The following is a 17,763-nucleotide window of genomic DNA, read 5'->3' on the forward strand; positions in this document are numbered from 1 at the left end:
CAATGCACAATGGGAAAAGAATAATGCTAAATAATAAAACCTCTTGCTGTGAAGAGAAACCTGGGAAGATTTGAGAGTCCTTTGTGGGTGTGGCTTTCTCCTCTTCAGAGCTGGGTTGGCTTGGGCCCCCGGGCCTTGGTGCAGGGTCTCCCAGTTCGTTCTGGTATTGTTGAAAGTCCAGAAGAGAAGAAGAAGAGGATGCCAAAGTCCCAGGGGAAAAAAACTTTCTTGCCTTAGCTTGCAGACTAGCTGAAAAGCAAAGGAGTTTAACTCTCTGTCTCTCTCCTGAGAAAAGGAGCCAAGAGCCGGGAAAAGCAGGAAGGTGCTTGCCTCTGCTCTTGCTGCCACAGAAGCACACAGAAAAGATAGAGTGACCTTGGAACACAAACTGCTTTGAAAAGTTTGTCTGGCTTTTTTTTTTTCTTTCTCTCACACCTAGTTTTAAAGACACAGAAAGGCACAGGAATCATGTCTGGGCATAGAGCAGCGATAGGGGATACAACGTCATAAAGTCACCCCAAGATAGCAACCCATAACTGCAAATTCACAGACAACACCATCCCCCCATCCTGAGAAACGCATGCAACTCTCTTACTATTCATGGCTGTGGGAGTTGGCAAATTGCTTCTTTTTGTTCCTGTCCCAGCCTCCTTTGTCCTTGAAGGATTTTTATTTCCACACTGGTTACTCTGGTCTGGACTGTTTGTGCTTTGTCTTTGGATACTCTATATCCACTTAGTCCCAAAAAACTCAACAATGCCACAGCCTGATCCCAACAATGCTGTTTAGTTTCAGTGGATACCAGAATGTTATGTACATACTGTAACAAGACTACAATAGGGTTCTGATTTTTCCATTTCTCCAATTCTTTTGCCAATTGATTTGCAAATATGGTGGGGCTATTTTTAAACCCCTGCGGCAGAACCATCCAAGTGTTCTTCTCCCTGTGTTTGGATTTTCCCATTCCGAAGCAAAAAGCTCTCGACTTCCAGTACTCAAAGGGATACAGAAAAAGGCATCTTTCAAATCTAATACTGTGAGCCATTTTAATTTTTCACTCTAGATTGTTAGCAAGGTATAAGGGTTTGCTACTACTGGGTGTATATCTTCTATCTTATTTATGGCTCTAAGGTCCTCTACTAGCCAGTAATCCTTTCCAGTTGCCTTCTTAACTGGCAAAATAGGGATATTAAATTTGGATTCACATTCTTTCAATAGGCCATATTTTATCAATTTTTCCACAAGGGGTAACAACCCCTTACAACTTTCTATTTTCAAAGGGTATTGCTTTTGCCTTACTGGTCCCACTCCAAATTTCAATTTAATTCTTATAGGCTCTGCTCTTTTGGAACGCCTGAGCACCTCTCCAGCCCAAACTATTGGAATCACTGCATCCTCAAGTGATACTGGCAGACAGATCATGTCAAATTTCGGAGATTGTAGTGCAAAAATAGAGGATTCCATGTAATTAGATTCTGGAATAATCACCTGTATTTTGCCACGTCTAAATTTAATTTCAGCATTTAGTTTTTCCAATAAATCTCTCCCAAGTAGAGGCTTTGGTGAATTGGGTGAGTCACCCATTGTTTTCCTAGTTTAAAATCAATGGACTTCAAAAAAGCCGAGTTTTGTGATTCCCTTTTGCACCAATGATTGTTATAAAACCATTCACACTTCCTTTTACTGTATTTAGCAGAGAGTAAATACCTCCTGTATCTACTAAAAATTCTACCTCCTCATTTACCTCCTCACTCTCCAGTTTAGCTGTAATCAGAGGTTCTGCCAGGCAAGAATCCTCAGGTCTCCCTCAGTCATCATCAGTGATGGCCATGAGAGTTGTATGTTGCAACTGTGACAGTCGCTTTTCCAACACCTGTCTTTCTTACAATATGCATATTGATTAATACCTAGTCTCCCAGGGGAGCTTGAGATAGGTTGTCCATGCCCTCATCCCCTTTCTTCCCCCGGGAGCACTATTCCTTTGGAGATTCCTTCCATAACTGCAACTATTTTTTGTTTAGTTGTTTCTTGGTGTTTTTCTCTATTCTGATAAACTCTCCAAGCAACATCTAACTGCTTCCCTAAATCATAGTGATTTTGTCCCTCAGCCTTTTGTAGTTTTCTTTTAATATTATCTGAGGATTGAGCCACAAATATACGGGCTAATTGAGTTTTTCCTTCCTGTTTCAGGATTGATATTAATATATTTTTGAGCCGTTTCTTTTAAGAGATTTAAAAATTCAATAGGTGATTCCTTATGATCCTGCTTAATTTGGAATAATTTGGACATATTTATAGCCTTTGGTATGGCATGTCTAATTCCATATAGTATCCAAAATCCCTCTCTAAACATGGGCACATTAGGGTCACACTCAGAATCCACAGTGGGAAAACTAATATCTAATGTACCTGTAAATTTACCAGTCAAAATTAGCTCTTCCACAAACCTCCTACTGGTTTTAACACCCATCTCTCTTTCTGTACTACCAAACAACATTTGTAACACAGTAGCTATATCCTTCCAGTCCAGATCCTGAGTTTTAATCATCATTTAAAATGCTTTTGCCATTTTGTCTGGGTCAACTTGGTAGGTGCCAGCCACTGACTTCCAATTATTAAGGTCTGTTATTGAAAACAGAAATTTTACTGTGATTGGACCATCTATACCTACCCCCTGATGGAGGGGAGCTACTATCACATCTCCGTATTTAGCTCTAGGTTGCCCTGTAATTGGACTAAACCCTCTGGTCCTTGATACATCCTCTTTATCCTGTCTTCTCTTCTACATGTGCTAAATCTGCCTCTTTATGTGCCAGTTCCTTCAAAATACCAGTCTCAGCAGCCTGATTATCTGTATCCCCATCCAACCTGCAGTTAGGACTGACCTTAAGATTTAAATCACCCTCCTTATAAGGGAGATGTTTATAACAAATTTATCCTCTGCTGAATATAGTACAACATTTTAACTGTTTTCCTTGATTCTCTTTTTCAAGATCCAGCACAAAAGGGTCTGAGGGCATTGGATCCAACCCACAATCTTCCTGCCATTCTGGATGATTCTGCAAAGTGAAAAACATACCAGCATACGTCACCTTATGCCATTTCTGTTGCCGTCTTAAAATAGCGTTAACTCTAACAATGTATCGTAATTCAAGGTTCCATTTTGTGGCCACTTTTCTCCAGAGTCTAGTTTGTACAGTGGCCACCATTGATTACAATATTTAATCTCCCTGGTCACTGTTCCCCCAGGGACCACACCAATCTTTCTCCAATGTCACAAAATGCAACCAAGTGGGGATTTTTTCAGAATGTCCCCCTTAGATTGTCCACTACCCATTTCTGAATAGTAGACCCAAAATGTTAAAATACAGATACAAATACAAATACAAAACAATTATCAATTGATAAAACCAAGTCAAATACCAAATTCTGGGATACCTAAAAACTCACCCACTGTGCTAGAAGATCCACATGCCTTATTTGGGCAGGATTAAAAAAAAATTCCTTTATATCGAATGGGGTCTTACCAGTGTCCCAGACTGGTACGAGGGTCTGTGGTCTTCTCCAGGAAAGTCTCAGTGCTTCCATGAAGATCCAGAGACCTCCTTGGATCCATGGGAGACCAGGCAGAGTGTTCCATCCAAAGTTGCCAAAAATTATATCAAAATTGGTTAGATAAAAACTTTCTAACACAGTTTGAATATTAGAAAGCAGGCATTCTTTATTGCAGCACGCTGCTCACTTGAAGGATCCTTCCTCCAGCTGAGTGCCCTGAGTGTTGAGTGAACAAAATTTTTATCACACACACTGATTACCTATTCATGAGCTATTTCCATTTCCTTGACTTTATTTGACAGTCGCACCCCTTATTGGAAGTCCTTATATGGTTCTTTGGGGTCTGTCTTCAACATTCAGTGTCCTTTTTATGTGGCTGTTCCTTGACCCCCACTTTTGAGTAAGCACAATATCATTGTTTTGCATAATTTCTGCTTTATCAGCCTTGCAGAGCTGAGCTGGCATCCTGCTTGCGTTTTGCATGACTTCTGTTTATCGAAGTTACATCCTTTATTTATTTTTCCAAGGCTATGCTGTTCTGTTCAACTGTCCTTGATAAGAGTAAAATGTTCTGTTCTGCTATCTTTATCAAGTGAGTAAAATCCTGTTCATTTCTACTGTCATTATACAATCAAAAGGAATGGACCAGAGAAGTATAAAGATGGCCACCATAAATCCCTCTAGGAACTGGCTGTAGCCCTCACACTATAACGGAAGAAACTTCTCTTCTACAGACTTTCACATCTCTGCTAGGACCATACACTCTTATCCACAGCCCAAGCAATCTGCTTCAGGCCTTCCTATTATTCCCACCAAGCTGTGGCTACAGAAATGACCTTTGCTGCTGCCAGCAATGGGATCACACAGGCAACTTTGCCCCTTACCCTAAGGGTGGTACAACTTCATTTTACCTACACTGCTGAGAAACACTGAACTTGCTGCTTACATGTATAGCAATATTTTTCCTCAAATGCCCGTTATTGAGAAGAAAGACACTTCAAATAGGTGCTGTAGGAGTGACAGTCTTGAAGAAATCTCAGTGATGGGAGAAGTATCACTGTTTACATATATGCATGAATACATATATGAACATTGTATTGTATATGTATTATAGATATATTAATATTGTATTTACATATATAAAAGGTAATGCTGAAAATCAAAACCAGCCAGCAGCTCAGTATACTTAATAACCAGCAAATTATCATTTGAAGAAAACAGAAGAACACTCAGAATGGAGAGATAATTCACAAATCCCACACAGCCAATACATTTGTACTCAAGAGTACAGATGTACTCCTTCGAAGAGGTTGTGCAAGATCCCTGTTTGTCTACCAAATCAATAAACACATCACTTACTCCAGAAAATACCATCAAGTGCTAACAGTAAGGAAAAGTGGGGTAGTGGAAGTTGTGTTGCTCCAGGACTATATTGTTGGTGACAAAAGTAAGTATTGTATAGGGCTGGTGCAGATATAGTCAGTATATGAAAAAGGGAAACACTTAGATGCATTCAAAACTAAAATACATTCAGGACTGCACCAGGACTGACTACTGTTATCACTCATGCTTTCTACTTCCAATACAATGTCTGCATATTTCTTGTAGACAAGTCCTGGGGGAAGAGAGAATTGAAATGAGATACACCACACTTTGGCTGTCTTGAGTCAGTCTGATTAGACTTTCATATATTCTGGAAGATTTACAAATGGATTGTGTGCCTTTATTTTGGAAACATCCTTGTCTACATGACAACCAGCCAATCCAAAGCTGCTGCCCTCTCAAGAACACCTGTCCGGAGCATAGGAAGGTGTAAAATATATTGACAATGCAGTTCAAAATCTTTCAGCTTCTGTAAAGCAGGAAACGTGAGACAGCCTGTGTAGAGGGATTCCTCCTCCCTCCCGGAGGGCTTGGGCATCCCAGGGCTGTTGCAGAAGTACCCCTGATGGGGCCTCAGGCCGAAAACAGGCTTGCAAGGCACCTGCTAGCTGGCAGCCTTGAACAGCCTTGGGAAAAGGTATACACTGGTCAGCTCCCCCGCTGCTTAGAGGCTTTCTCATGGGAAAGGGGCATGAACTTTGGAAAAAGCATAACTTGGTGTAACCGAATAATAAAACTGGAGCATGATGCTCAAATCGTATCGGTGTTCGTATCGTGACTCTGGCTGGATTCCCCTGCTCCCGGGACCCTCCCCTGCTACAAGCCTGGAGGCTTTCAAGAACCTCAGCTAAATATTAAACATCTATTCTGTTGGCTTTGAAAATGGATTCAGTTATGAAAACTTAACTAGAACCAAACATTCACCATTGCAATTTTTTCTGCATCTCCCTCACAACGCTATCTGTATTCTTACAATATAATTCAAAGTCTTTCTGTAGTGTTCATGTGTCACATAACTTTACATCCCCTTCATATCAGCAGCCACTGACAAGCTTTGGGGCCTTGACATGCATCCCCAAGTGCCACAAGGAAGGCAGTGCAGACCTTCAACAACCAAGTTCCCTGTTGCCCTCTCATGTGTCAGGAGCCCGGCATCAGTGAGTGCCACAAGCTGCTCTCTAGTTCCTTTTCTTGTCAAGGCCACGGTCACAGCCGTGGTCACTGCTGCAGCCACAAAGGTTTGCCTTGCACTGAGCTTTCCTGCTGAACCATTTATTCCTTGCTTCATTATAATCTTTCCAAATACTGACAGGAAATGCTGCCTTGCTCCTACTTTTCTTAATGATTTCATGGTTTTTGCCCTTTGTTCACCCATCTCAGCTCTGGAGACACATCCTGGGTGCTAAGAGGTGCTGAATGAGACAAGCTGCACCTGCCAGTAGATCCCTGGGGTCTGAGAGTTCCCTGGGGGGAGCAGGGCAGGCTGGGGCTTGCCAGGGACAGCCCCTGCCTGGACACGGGGACAAGACAGGTAGCATAAGCTAGCCCTGCTTGCAATTACGTCATACTGAAATCTATACTATCTCCTGACTTTGCTTGGCCTCTTTCATCAAAGTAATTTTTGTATACTGTGTGAATTATTCTACATGATCCACTCCTCTAGCTTCTTCTGCAGCACAAAGAAGCTGGAATAAAAGGATTTTAGTAAGGCTGAGGGAATTCTAAAAGTCTCCATTCCTTAATTCATCAATTCATTAATTTCTTTAATCCATTTCTCTCCACAAATTAGAACTAAAGACATCTTCTGAAATAATGCACACAAATATTGCACATATTGTGGACAGCATTCAGCTCCGTAATTAATTTACGTATACCCTCTGTAACTTGTCCAGCTGAAATGTGTGGATTCATAATTCATATTCTTATATTACTAACCAGGGTGGCCTAAAGAAAAATAGCTTCCATTTAGAGCTCTATCCTGGACTTTGTGATGCCATCCCCCTGAACCGGCAGTGTTGTTTCTGCAGCCAGGTGGTGGAACCTGATCAGGAAACTCACCTAAGTGGAAACCATCCTGGCAAAGAAATAAAGACGTTAGTATTAATCCAAACCAGCTCTCCAATGTCAGCTGCAAAAAACATGTGCCAACACAGAGGAAACAACAGCTCGAGCTGGGAATGGGCAGTAGAACTACCTTTTCTCTTCTGGCAACAGTACCAGTTGAAGTGTCTATAAAACTCAGCTTTTCTCATTGTAAGCCTTATACAAGGCTTTCAATGCCAGCTGCACACAGACAAGTGGTTGAATGCCTTCTTGAAGAAGCCCCCAGAAGAGAACCCTTCAGAGGAAAATCAGATTAATGATCTTTTCTCATTAATTTATGATCAACATTTTGTACTTTGTTGTGTTGGTTGTTTGGGGATTTTTTAAATTGAAGTTTTCAGTCTGCTTCCCAATGATCTATGTGATGCGACACGGGGCTAAACCATGACTTGGTTGAAGAGACTGAAGAGAAAACTGGTGTTACAGAGGGTACAACTGACAGTAGTAACTTCTGCTAGAAACTTCCTTTCTGAAGTCCTTACCTCCTCAGCCTGAAAGAAGCATGGAAAGAAAATTACCCTAGTTGTGGGGAGATAAATAGTGAAACCCCACTCTTGAGTCATTGAACAATCCTCACAAAGAAATAGCTACACTTGTTTCAAGTTTAAAATGTTGTTTTTAAGTTTCCCACCAATTTAGAAACACTTCCTTAATGCTCCTTTAAACTTTGCCCCATCCCATTTTAACTAAATCTCCTTAAAATCAGACCTACATTTGAAGAAAATACATAACACTTAAAACTGTTAAGGATATTTTGCAGACCTTCTGGAGACTCAATTCAACTCAGAGTGATATCAGGAAGATTAATCAGTTTTATCAGTAATTTCTTCTAGAGGAGAATTGTGTAAGGCTGCAAGATCCTCAAGTGTAAATTAGGAGCACTTAGAGTAATGAATACTGCAGGGGTGTGGAACAGTCTCTCATCAATATAAGGTAAGATTTAACCCTAACTGTGCATAAAGCTGCTCTCCAGGAAGTGCAACAATTTAAAAACAAAATGATTGATTTACTTTATGACTAAAAAGACACATTTTCTCTGGCTCTCTTAGGGAAAAAAACTAAAGTATTTTTCAAAAACTGGGACTTCCAGTTCCACAGGCGATAGTTTTTTCCATTATTTATCATGTAGAGGGAAATACTAAAGAGATTATATGAGTATTACAAACAAACACAGGGATTTATCAAACACCCAACATGTATCATGACACCTGCAGAGTGTTTTAAAAGTTTAACATCTTCCTAAGGTTAAAGTACATTAGAAGCCCTCTTCCTTTATTAATCTGTTGCTCTGCTCTTCTGTCTATTAATTGATATCATAGTATATCATACTATAAAATAAGACTGTATCTCGATAATGATGCCTAGAGGAGCAAGCTTCCGAAGCATTTTCAAAACATTTTCTGTACTTTTGAAAATTATTAGAAAGTATTTCCATTACAACCTTATAAATAAAATTAATTTACTTTAAAATAACCCAACAATTAACATATAAAATTTCCCCCATTTGGTAAATGAGACTTCTTCCTTTCAGTTTCCTTCCTAAAAAACGACAAAGCCAAAAAGGCATTATCCATTGAAACCAAATCCAGGGAAGTTGTATACAGTGTGATGCATTTACATGTACTGAAATTCCTGCCTTTATGTGGGTACATCATAAAACAAGTTAATAGCACAAACATACCTTTTTCAAATGCATGGAACTATTTCCAGTCAGGTGAAATGCAGATAAAAAAACTATACTGAAGGGCAAAGCACTGGTCTAAATCCCTTTCCGTATACTTGGGTGAACAACAAAATTATCCATCACCTGATTAAAAAGCCAAGTACTTAAACCCAAGAAAACGAGTATTTAAAGACCCTATAAATCTTAGGCTGCCTACATCGTAGATGGACCATTATTTCTAGGTATAAAAAAATGTCTACTTCATCATAACAAAACAGCCCTCACTACAAAAATCAGAATAAACATTATTCTATATGTAAATATAGCATAAAAAGCCCTGCAAAAAAATAAGCATGAAAGCATGCAACACTGGCTGAAAAAATAAAGAGAAATAGAAACAATTTCTCTATAAAACAGAGTTGAAAACTGCTCCTCTTGGATGGCAGGTACAGTACTACTGCCAAAAACCAAGATATATAAATATTTTATAACATATTACTTAACAGAGTTTTTCTGAGCTGAAAGGACATGTCCATGCCAGTGTGTCTATATCACAGCAGAGACTAGCCACAAAAGCCTGTGGTGTCTTTTAAAGCACCTCCAAGTTTCTCCCTCATGGAAAGTGTCTGCCACAGGACAGGTGCTGCATCCCAAGGACACCATACACTGCTGTAAAAAACGCTTTGTAGTTTCCCTCATATTTGGCAGAATTTTTAGATGGATTTCCAACAAAAACTCATGCCATTCAGCACACAAGGATGCTTGCTCAATGAGAGACTCCAGTCTTTCTTATTGCACACTGTTCAAATCCTGCTCCAAAAATGCGCATTTTCTCCTTGCCCTTTATATTTTTCACTGTCCTAATGTTTCTCATCAAACATGTGTCTCTCTTGAGTAGCCAGTCTATTCTTACCTAGCAGAGTAAAAGAGTTGTGCTGATGGCAGCTGAAGACCTGAGATCACATGAATCCACCGATTTTAAGTGTTAATTTGAGCAGAGAGGGTGCACCAGGTTTTCTCTAGGTAGTGCAAAACTGCACTGCCTGCCTTCTGCAGCTTTCTGTTACTTTGGGATTTCTAGGGAACAACTGCAATTTCTGTCCATGTGAAGTATCACTAAAGTACTTAGCAGGGAAGTTTATGTATGAAGACTGTTGTGGCTTTAAATCTGCTTGAACACTGGAAAAATCTTACTCAAAGTACAGAATTTTTACAAGTGTTCACAAATAGTGATCATGGACTACACTTTGCAGATAACTCAAACACTCAAGGCTGTAAATGAAATCAATTACTGCTGTCCTTAAATATGAGGTAACTGAATAACACTAATTGTTGAAAAAAACCCAAACAAAAAACAGTAACAGCAAAAACATGCTAAGAGATGTCTCTTTCATCAAACCACTTCTCTTTCTCTACCTTCAAGCTCCATGTTTCTTAACTGATCAATAAAACTGGTCATTAGACAGCACAGCCTGGCCCAGGGAAGAACAAAACACAGGTTACCTGACAACTATGTACAGTAGGTGACAGGCACAAAAGCTGCAACAAAAAAATAAAAATATATTGCTTTTAGATGCAATATGGCTCATAAGCATGAGTGTTGCACATCTCCAGCACAAATTATCCAGAAACTTGGATAATCCCAATGGATTATCCATCCATAAATCCACCAACACAAAGCCCACAGATGATACCCATGGTTACTAAGAACCTTCAAATACTCCAAGAAGAATTAGTTCTAGACTCCGCAAATGCTCAAATCTTTCAATAACACTTTTAGTGATAATTTTTTTCCAGAAAAATGTTTCATTTTCTCCCTCTACCCCAGTAATTAGTGAGGGTTAAAGGTATTTGGTTTGATTACTCTGGGGCTGATTCTGTGGATGAGTAAGCAGGTTACTGTGGGGAAAATACATTATTCTCAGACAACAGAGAAAATACTGACTACCATGCAGAACCTGAGTTTTAAGGCTTAGAGATATCCAAACCACCTTAGTAAATATATATCACAATTTCTGCAGAGCAAAGTTAAATGAGGACAAAAATAAAAATTCATTTGTAAAAAGCTTAACAGTTTGATTATTTTAAAAGTTTGTTACCTTTTTAAAATCTATTTGTTCTTGCTGTCACATCTTTGGAAGAGGTTTTCCTTAATACTGACTGAAAATCCCCAATTCACTCCTTAGACATCCCTTAAAAGCCCAGTAATTCACTTTCCCTATATATTACTTTGTTCAACTGCTTCCTTTATAATCTATTAAAAGCAAAAATACAATTCCTTAGGGAAAAATACCATTATGTCAACCCTTGATTTCTGGGAAAAATAAAAAAGTCAAACTTAAGAGATACATCAGAATCAATTATTTCTATAACTGACTCGTGTTTTAACTTGTCTTTACCCAGCCCCCCTGGACTAGACAGTATTTTGAATCAATACAATGAGAAAATAAAATAACTTGGGAGTGTGCAGAAAGCCGTGTGGCTTTTTGCATTTGTGGCCTATAGCATACTAACACACAGAACCGGAATGCAGACTGTATCTGTTTCTTAAAAGTACCCAGAAACAGGCAAGGCTACACATTTTCTAGAAGACCTCAAACTGTAACTAGCACTGCAGGTGGCAGGAACCTCTTTCTGGCTTATATATCCCTAAACCGGGGACTGTTGGGCTCAAAGGTCTTCAGAGGTTGGACTCGATGATTTTGGAGCTCTTTTCCAACCTCAAAGATTCTAAGATTCTGTTCCATTACCTTGTGAGAGGGAAACATGCAAGTCAAGCAAGACAAACCCCCAGATATGTGGATGCTGAGTGTTTTTGAAGGCATATGTTCTCTGCAGTGGAACAAAGGGAGACAAGGAAGGTGCTTTTCAAATGGACCAGGCAAGCCCATCTCTTAAGGAAGAGATTCTTTAGCAAGCAGCAGCAGGGCTGTAAATCACTTTCTGCAAACATGAGGTGAAGACTAATGGTCTCCATTAAGTCAAATTTCAGATGATTATATTGAAACCAGCTTTGGAAGGTAATAGGGAGACTCATGGCAGATCTCAGTCCTGAGATGAAGACATAAATCTAGATGTCTACCTGTAGATGACTATAAAACCAAAGGAGATATAGTCAGTATCAGCTGGTGGTTCCTGGAAAGCTCCCAAGCTGGCCTGACATTTAGCATGTCTCGTCTAGCAACTGAACTGAACTGAATTACACACTCTGTGAGAACTCATCGTCAACAAGAGCTCATGCACAAAGAGCACGGGCAGAGACCCAGATCCTTAACTCTTGAGAGCATTCATGTTATTTACAGCATTACGAGTTCAGCCATGGGGGAAATGGCTTCCTCTGGTTCAGGCAACCCCAGCAAGTGACATTTTCACAGACCTGTTTACCACCACATGAATTAGGATTAGAACCAGTAGAGCCCCTGTAGCATAAGATGGAACAAACGGACCCTCACCTTGCTGGGAAAGGAGAAGACAGATTAACTCTGTACTACCAGAAAGGCTCCATTTATCCCACAGGAACCAGGTATGAAGAGCAAAGAAATGTAACGTGTTATGCCTGGACCTCTCCCATTGGTTAATACTTGCACATGCCCCACAATCCAAAGTGCTTTTGAGGAAATCTACTCAGGCAAAGTATGTTTGTTGAGGAAGTTCAATATCTTCTGTCTTCCTTTGATCTTCATTAACACTGGCCTAAGCCAGGAATGCAGAAGTAATACAGCTGGCTCTCTGTGAGCGTGGATTCACCAGGAATCTTGCTGGGGAAAGCCAAGTTGGTGGCAGAAGATGAGAGAGCGGAAAAAGAAAAGAGGCTGTTAGACTGCTAACTATGTTAACGGTTTAGAGTTCTTGGAAATACAGGAGAGGATACAAGATCTGCCAAACACATTTACTTGGGGCGTCAGACTAGCAGTGGTCAGACTTATAGCCTGCTGTAGCCAAAGGAAGTTAGGAAAGGAGTGGCTAAGGAAAAGCTGGGTTAGAAACAGGACTAGCTATGATACATAAAATGACAATGCCATTGCGATAGATACTCCTAGGGAAATGGACTGACAAAAGGAATCCCTGCCCTTCTTCCTCCTCAGCATTTTATGAGTGTATCCAGACATGCAGCCAGCATCATTAAAGCAAGGCCATGTTTCATGAAATACATCAACAGTTCAACAACTTTTATTCAACTAACTGCGAAGTATCTGAGGCTTCTGGAAGTTTGGCCCATGACAGCTAAGATATTTTTGTGTATTGAGAAGTCTACCCTTGATTTAGCATGTCTTCAACTTAATGAACATATAAAGTCGGTTTAATAGCAAGCTTGCTGTCATTTAAAAAAAAGCTTTATAAGTTCTGTGGTCAGGATAGGACACAATAAAAATCACAGAAGCAAATGAAGATTCATAATGAAATGTGCATCTGCCTTGGCTACCAGGTTAAATCACCAGCAATCCAGAGTACTTCATGCACAGTGGTTTGAGGTTTTTCGGCTCAGAATTGGCATCAAATGCTGCCTAGAAAAAGGTGGTTTCTGTTGATTTCCCCTCAGCTTCCTTCAGTCAATAGCAGATGGAATTTCAGTTTTCTCACAAAGACTGTAGGCTTAGAATAACAATTCTTACATTTCCAAAAGAGATGATGGAAAGCAACAGCAACAATAAAAAAACCCCCACAAACATTCAGTGGCCATCTGGCCACTGAAAGGCAGATCTGATGCTCCACTTCACAGAGGCTCTTGTAAAGTGCCCACAGTGGCACCATGGGAGAATCATGTGCTGTATTTCTACCAACTATCAGCTGTAGATTACAATGTAACCTGATATTCATGAAGAAATAGCTTTCTAGAAAACGTTAATAAACCTGATAGCCTCCTAAACTTTTATAGAGATAGAGCCAAAATGATGTTATCTGTTTCTGCAATAAGGAAAAGCTTACATGTGAAAAATAGCTCAAGGAATTAGTATTTTTTTAATTAAGACAGTTACTGCTGGAAAGAGCTGAAAACTTGGTACAAACTAATCTTTTGCTTGAAGTCTGGGAGAGAAGAATTTACATTACAGTCAGAGAATGAGAAAAACTGACAGTCCTGACCTATTTGGCAACTGAGTGGAATGGTGCTTTAAGCACTTTTGGACTGCTGAGATATGTTATTATGACAAAATATTACACTCTTTCAGAACAAGATTCGCCTTAAATATGAATTTGTATGTGTATTTGGTGTATTTATAAATATGAATTAGGACTAATGACCCCACTTTGTAGTGAGTAACTACTATTACAATGATGATAAAGCAGAGTTCTAATAATATACACAAGAATATTGAAAATGGCATCAAAGAAATCTCTTTCACAGACATTTTTCCAACTGAGCTACCAGAAACCAAACCAAATAGATATACCCCTGGCTTGGAATTTTAACTTGGAACTGTGTCTTCTTTGGACAAATCTGTGATCTCTATTTAGGGATTATATATTAGTTGATGAATGTTTAACTGAAATTTTACCCCCTCCTCAATATAGGGAAGAATGCAGAAAATTGATACATTTTCCTTTCCTTTTCCAATTTTCTAAAAGAAGAATTAAAACACCCCCACACAAAACGAATGAAAACCTTTAGTTTCATTTTGGACAAAGTTTGTCAACTTGTCCTCAATTTGTAATTTTTGCCTTTCTTTGCCAAAAAAGCTTTTCGAGTTAATATGAAATTCTCATTTTTAAAATATTTTAGGGAAGAAACCATTAATAATTTGCATAGATCATCTACTGTACTGACCCTCTGTAAGATGTTGTGGAGATCTGTCTCCTTAGGGAAATGGATGTTATGTCTTCCAGAGCTCTTTGATGCCTGGAGATGAACCTTCTTATGCATCATACCTGCAAAACCTCCATAAATGTTCTAATTACCTTAGACAGTCACCTTTGGTCCTTGCTGTGCTGGAGATGAGCACAACACGTCAGAAATAGTTTATGGCAAGGACAATCCTATTAAGAGACAAAAAGAACGACAGTTGTGTTTGTTCCTTCCATGAGTATTAAAAAATTGGGAGTTCTGATACGTTTTCCAACATCCTCCTCACTGGGGAGAACAGCTCTGTTTGAGGCACCTTGATTTTAGCAGAATTTGGAAAAATAAATTGAAAATACAGGAAAGAGGTTTCAGGCCTAACTTTACATAAATTAATAGATTAACAACTGAAGTCAACACATCTTATAGACCACTAGGAGAAACTTTTCTTTTTTACCCATATTAATCCAAAAGGTTATTTTTAATGCAAACATTAATCCCTTTCTAAGAATTGCATTTACTATTATTTCCATCAACTTTCAAATTTCTAAGTCAGTTGATATTTTGAAGTGCAGCTTTTGTAAAAGATCTCCCACATGACCTCTCACTTTGCTATTGTGATTTTTGTTGTTTAGAACATATTTAGTTTTGTTATTTAAGAAAAAACTCTATTTCATTTCAACTCATATTCTTTCCCACTAAGGACCAAGAGACAACATGGTATTTTGAGGGGCTCATGAAGAGATTGGTGGTGACATTTTAGCAAATCCAATTCACTGCTGGGAGACATTAATTCTCTCTTTTATAATATTTGGTCTACACCCAAAAAGCCCAGGAAACAAAGCCTTTTAAAGATAGTTATTTGAGGTACTTGGGTTTTTAACAGTTGATCAGGTAAATACTGCAAGCCAGAGACAATGACAAAAGGAAAACCTCTAACAAAACTCTAACCCTGGATCCACACCGAGTTTGTCACCTGGTACCTGGTACCTGCCAACAGAAATAGGTGCCGACCCTGTATTACCACACAGGGCTGAATATTTCTAATCATCAAGTTCTTTTGCTTAGCGTAGATCAGGAGTCCTTATACAACAGAACAGCCACGTTTCCAGTTAAAATACTTGCTAGGAATTCCTCAGAAATCTTCCAAGCACCGGCACAAACATAAAAAATATCAATGAGGAAATGCCTGAATACTATTAAGTGACCCTGAAAAACTCCTTATTGAAAGAATATTTTACAAATGGACTTTCCCTTCAGCACCATGAGTGCCTTACTTACAACAAATAAGAGTTGACAGATAAAGCAATTTAAAAAGCTACACTTCTGGAATAACAAAATGCACAAACAATGAAGAAAATGTTTACTTTAACAAAAATGTATTTTAAAAAATATTTTTTTCCCCCTGCTTCTCGGTATTTGACTTTCTTGGTTCTTTCCAGTAAACCACTTCAAATGCCTCACCCTTGGTAAAAGCAGTCTGCCACAGCCTCATACCCTCAGCGGCCGTCGTGATGCAATGATGTGGGCAGTGACCTTTTCAGCTCAAATCGAATGCGTCTTACCAGGGCAACGCTGGATTCGTCTTTCTGCTGCTCTTTGCTGTTCTCTGTCCCCCACTGAGACAAAATCACCGTCTTTATTTTCAGCATTCAGGCCGGAGAAAGTTGGATGGAACCCCCTGCCTCGGGGTGACTTTCACCCTGTCACGAAGGTATTTCCTATGATCATCGGAACAAGCCACCATTTAGCAAGTTTCTGGACTATGTTTTCCTACAGGTCTAGTGCACACACTACCACACTGCTTATAATTAATATCCTGATCATGATTAATTTAAAAAATTAATTAAAAATCAACGAGAAAAGTGAATCAGCGGCAGCGAAGCAGGGAAGAGGAAGCAGGGCCGAGCAGCAGGATAGCCCGTGACAGCCCAGGGCACGGCCGCCCCTCAGCCGCCCTGAGGCGCCTCCCATGTTGGAAATGATTAATTATGTAATTTAGAAGCAGTGAACATTATTTTGATAAAAATGTATGAATAGGTGAGAAAGTTTTTATCAGCGTCTGTGTGGAGGCCAAAGTTTTGTCAGGCACCCACAAAAGGCTCCTGGCCAAGGATTTAGTGTCAGCCCGACTCGCTGACACTAAAAGACGACGTTGGGGGGTTTATTTTTCCCGACCATTTCGGAGAGTTTGGTAAGACCGCGGCTTGCGCCGGAAGCCACGTGACGCACGGCTCGAACGGCGCCCCCCTTCCCTCGCAGCGGCCTTTGGGGCGCCCCCCCGCAGCCGCCGGCGGTACTGCACCTCCCGGCCCCGCCCCGCTGCCCCCGCCGGGCGCACGCGTGGTGCGGGCAGGCGCGGGACGGCGGCGGCGGACGCGGCGTTCCTGGTTTGGCTCTCACCGAGCCCCGTCCCCCGTGGACACAGCGGGGGCGGCCGGGCCGGGCGGCATCGGGGATTGTGGGGGCACAGCGGGGGATGCTGAGTGCGCCCCGGGGCCGCGCAGCCTACGAGTAGACCCCGCCTCCCGCCCGCCGCAGCGTCGGCCCCGCAGCGCGGCGGGAGAGAACTGCCCGCCCGAGCGGGTGAGTCCCGCTGGGGGGTGGGAGGGGTGACCGGGCATGAGCGGGACCCGCACACGGGGGTGCGGGGTGGGGATGGAGGGAGCGGGGCGGCGGCGGGGGTTTGGGGGCCTCGCACCGGTGCAGGTTCGTAGGGTTCGGAACGCGCGGAGGGGTCTGTGAGGTGTGCGGGGAACGTGCGGCGTCCCCGGAACGGAGGGAGCGGAGCCGGGAGTCAAAGCAGAACAGCAGCTCCACGGGGGCGCGGGGTGGCCACGGCAGCATCCGGCTTCCGCTTCCTCCCGCCGGAACCGCGGCGACACCGCCGGGGCCCGGCACCCGGCTCCGCTCCCTCCAGCACCGCGGGGGCTCCGGCCCCTCGGTATTCCGGTGATGCTGCCCCATGCAAATCTCCAGCTAAGCCTCGCTCGCAAACGGCTGCGTTAAATAGGGCAGTGAAGCTCCTGGGCGGATCTCTGTATGTCAGCAAAGCATCTATGTTGTGTTATTTTTAAACAAGAAGAGCTTGTTAATCGAACAAGAGTTAGGCTGGATATCAGGAAAAGGTTCTTCCCCCAGAGGGTGCTGGGGCACTGAACAGGCTCCCCGGGGAATGGGCACGGCCCCAAGGCTGCCAGAGCTCCAGGAGCATTTGGACACCGCTCTCAGGGATGCACAGGGTGGGATTGTTGGGGTGTCTGTGCAGGGCCAGGAGCTGGAC

General features: G+C 41.4%; 1 protein-coding gene and 1 long non-coding RNA gene across 5 annotated transcripts in view; one reads left to right on the forward strand and one right to left on the reverse strand.

The window, feature by feature from the left end:
• On the reverse strand, positions 1-17,326 carry LOC125324593. Of its 3 annotated transcripts, XR_007203045.1 has the most exons (5): positions 17,182-17,326; positions 15,945-16,201; positions 14,600-14,677; positions 3,528-3,771; positions 1-3,059 (listed from the first exon to the last, which is right to left on the reverse strand). It is a non-coding gene; the product is annotated as an uncharacterized LOC125324593 (long non-coding RNA). The 3 variants fall into 3 exon arrangements; XR_007203044.1 differs by lacking the exon at positions 17,182-17,326 and having other exon boundaries at positions 16,046-16,686; XR_007203043.1 differs by lacking the exon at positions 17,182-17,326 and having other exon boundaries at positions 15,945-16,686.
• Positions 16,825-17,763, forward strand: part of NUP50 (nucleoporin 50) — a 12,983-nt gene continuing 12,044 nt past the window's right edge. The window contains exon 1 of one of the 2 annotated variants that reach the window (XM_048300640.1): positions 16,825-17,066. Coding sequence is in view for 1 of the 2 variants with exons in the window: in XM_048300639.1 (XP_048156596.1) it covers positions 17,523-17,524 (2 nt within the window). In the remaining variant the exon portion in view is untranslated. Of the gene's footprint in view, positions 17,067-17,349; positions 17,525-17,763 lie in introns of those variants that run through there. The other variant, XM_048300639.1, reaches the window with a different exon arrangement.

The sequence above is a fragment of the Corvus hawaiiensis genome, chromosome 4 (genome assembly GCF_020740725.1).
Source record: "Corvus hawaiiensis isolate bCorHaw1 chromosome 4, bCorHaw1.pri.cur, whole genome shotgun sequence".
Taxonomy (NCBI): Eukaryota; Metazoa; Chordata; class Aves; order Passeriformes; family Corvidae; genus Corvus; species Corvus hawaiiensis.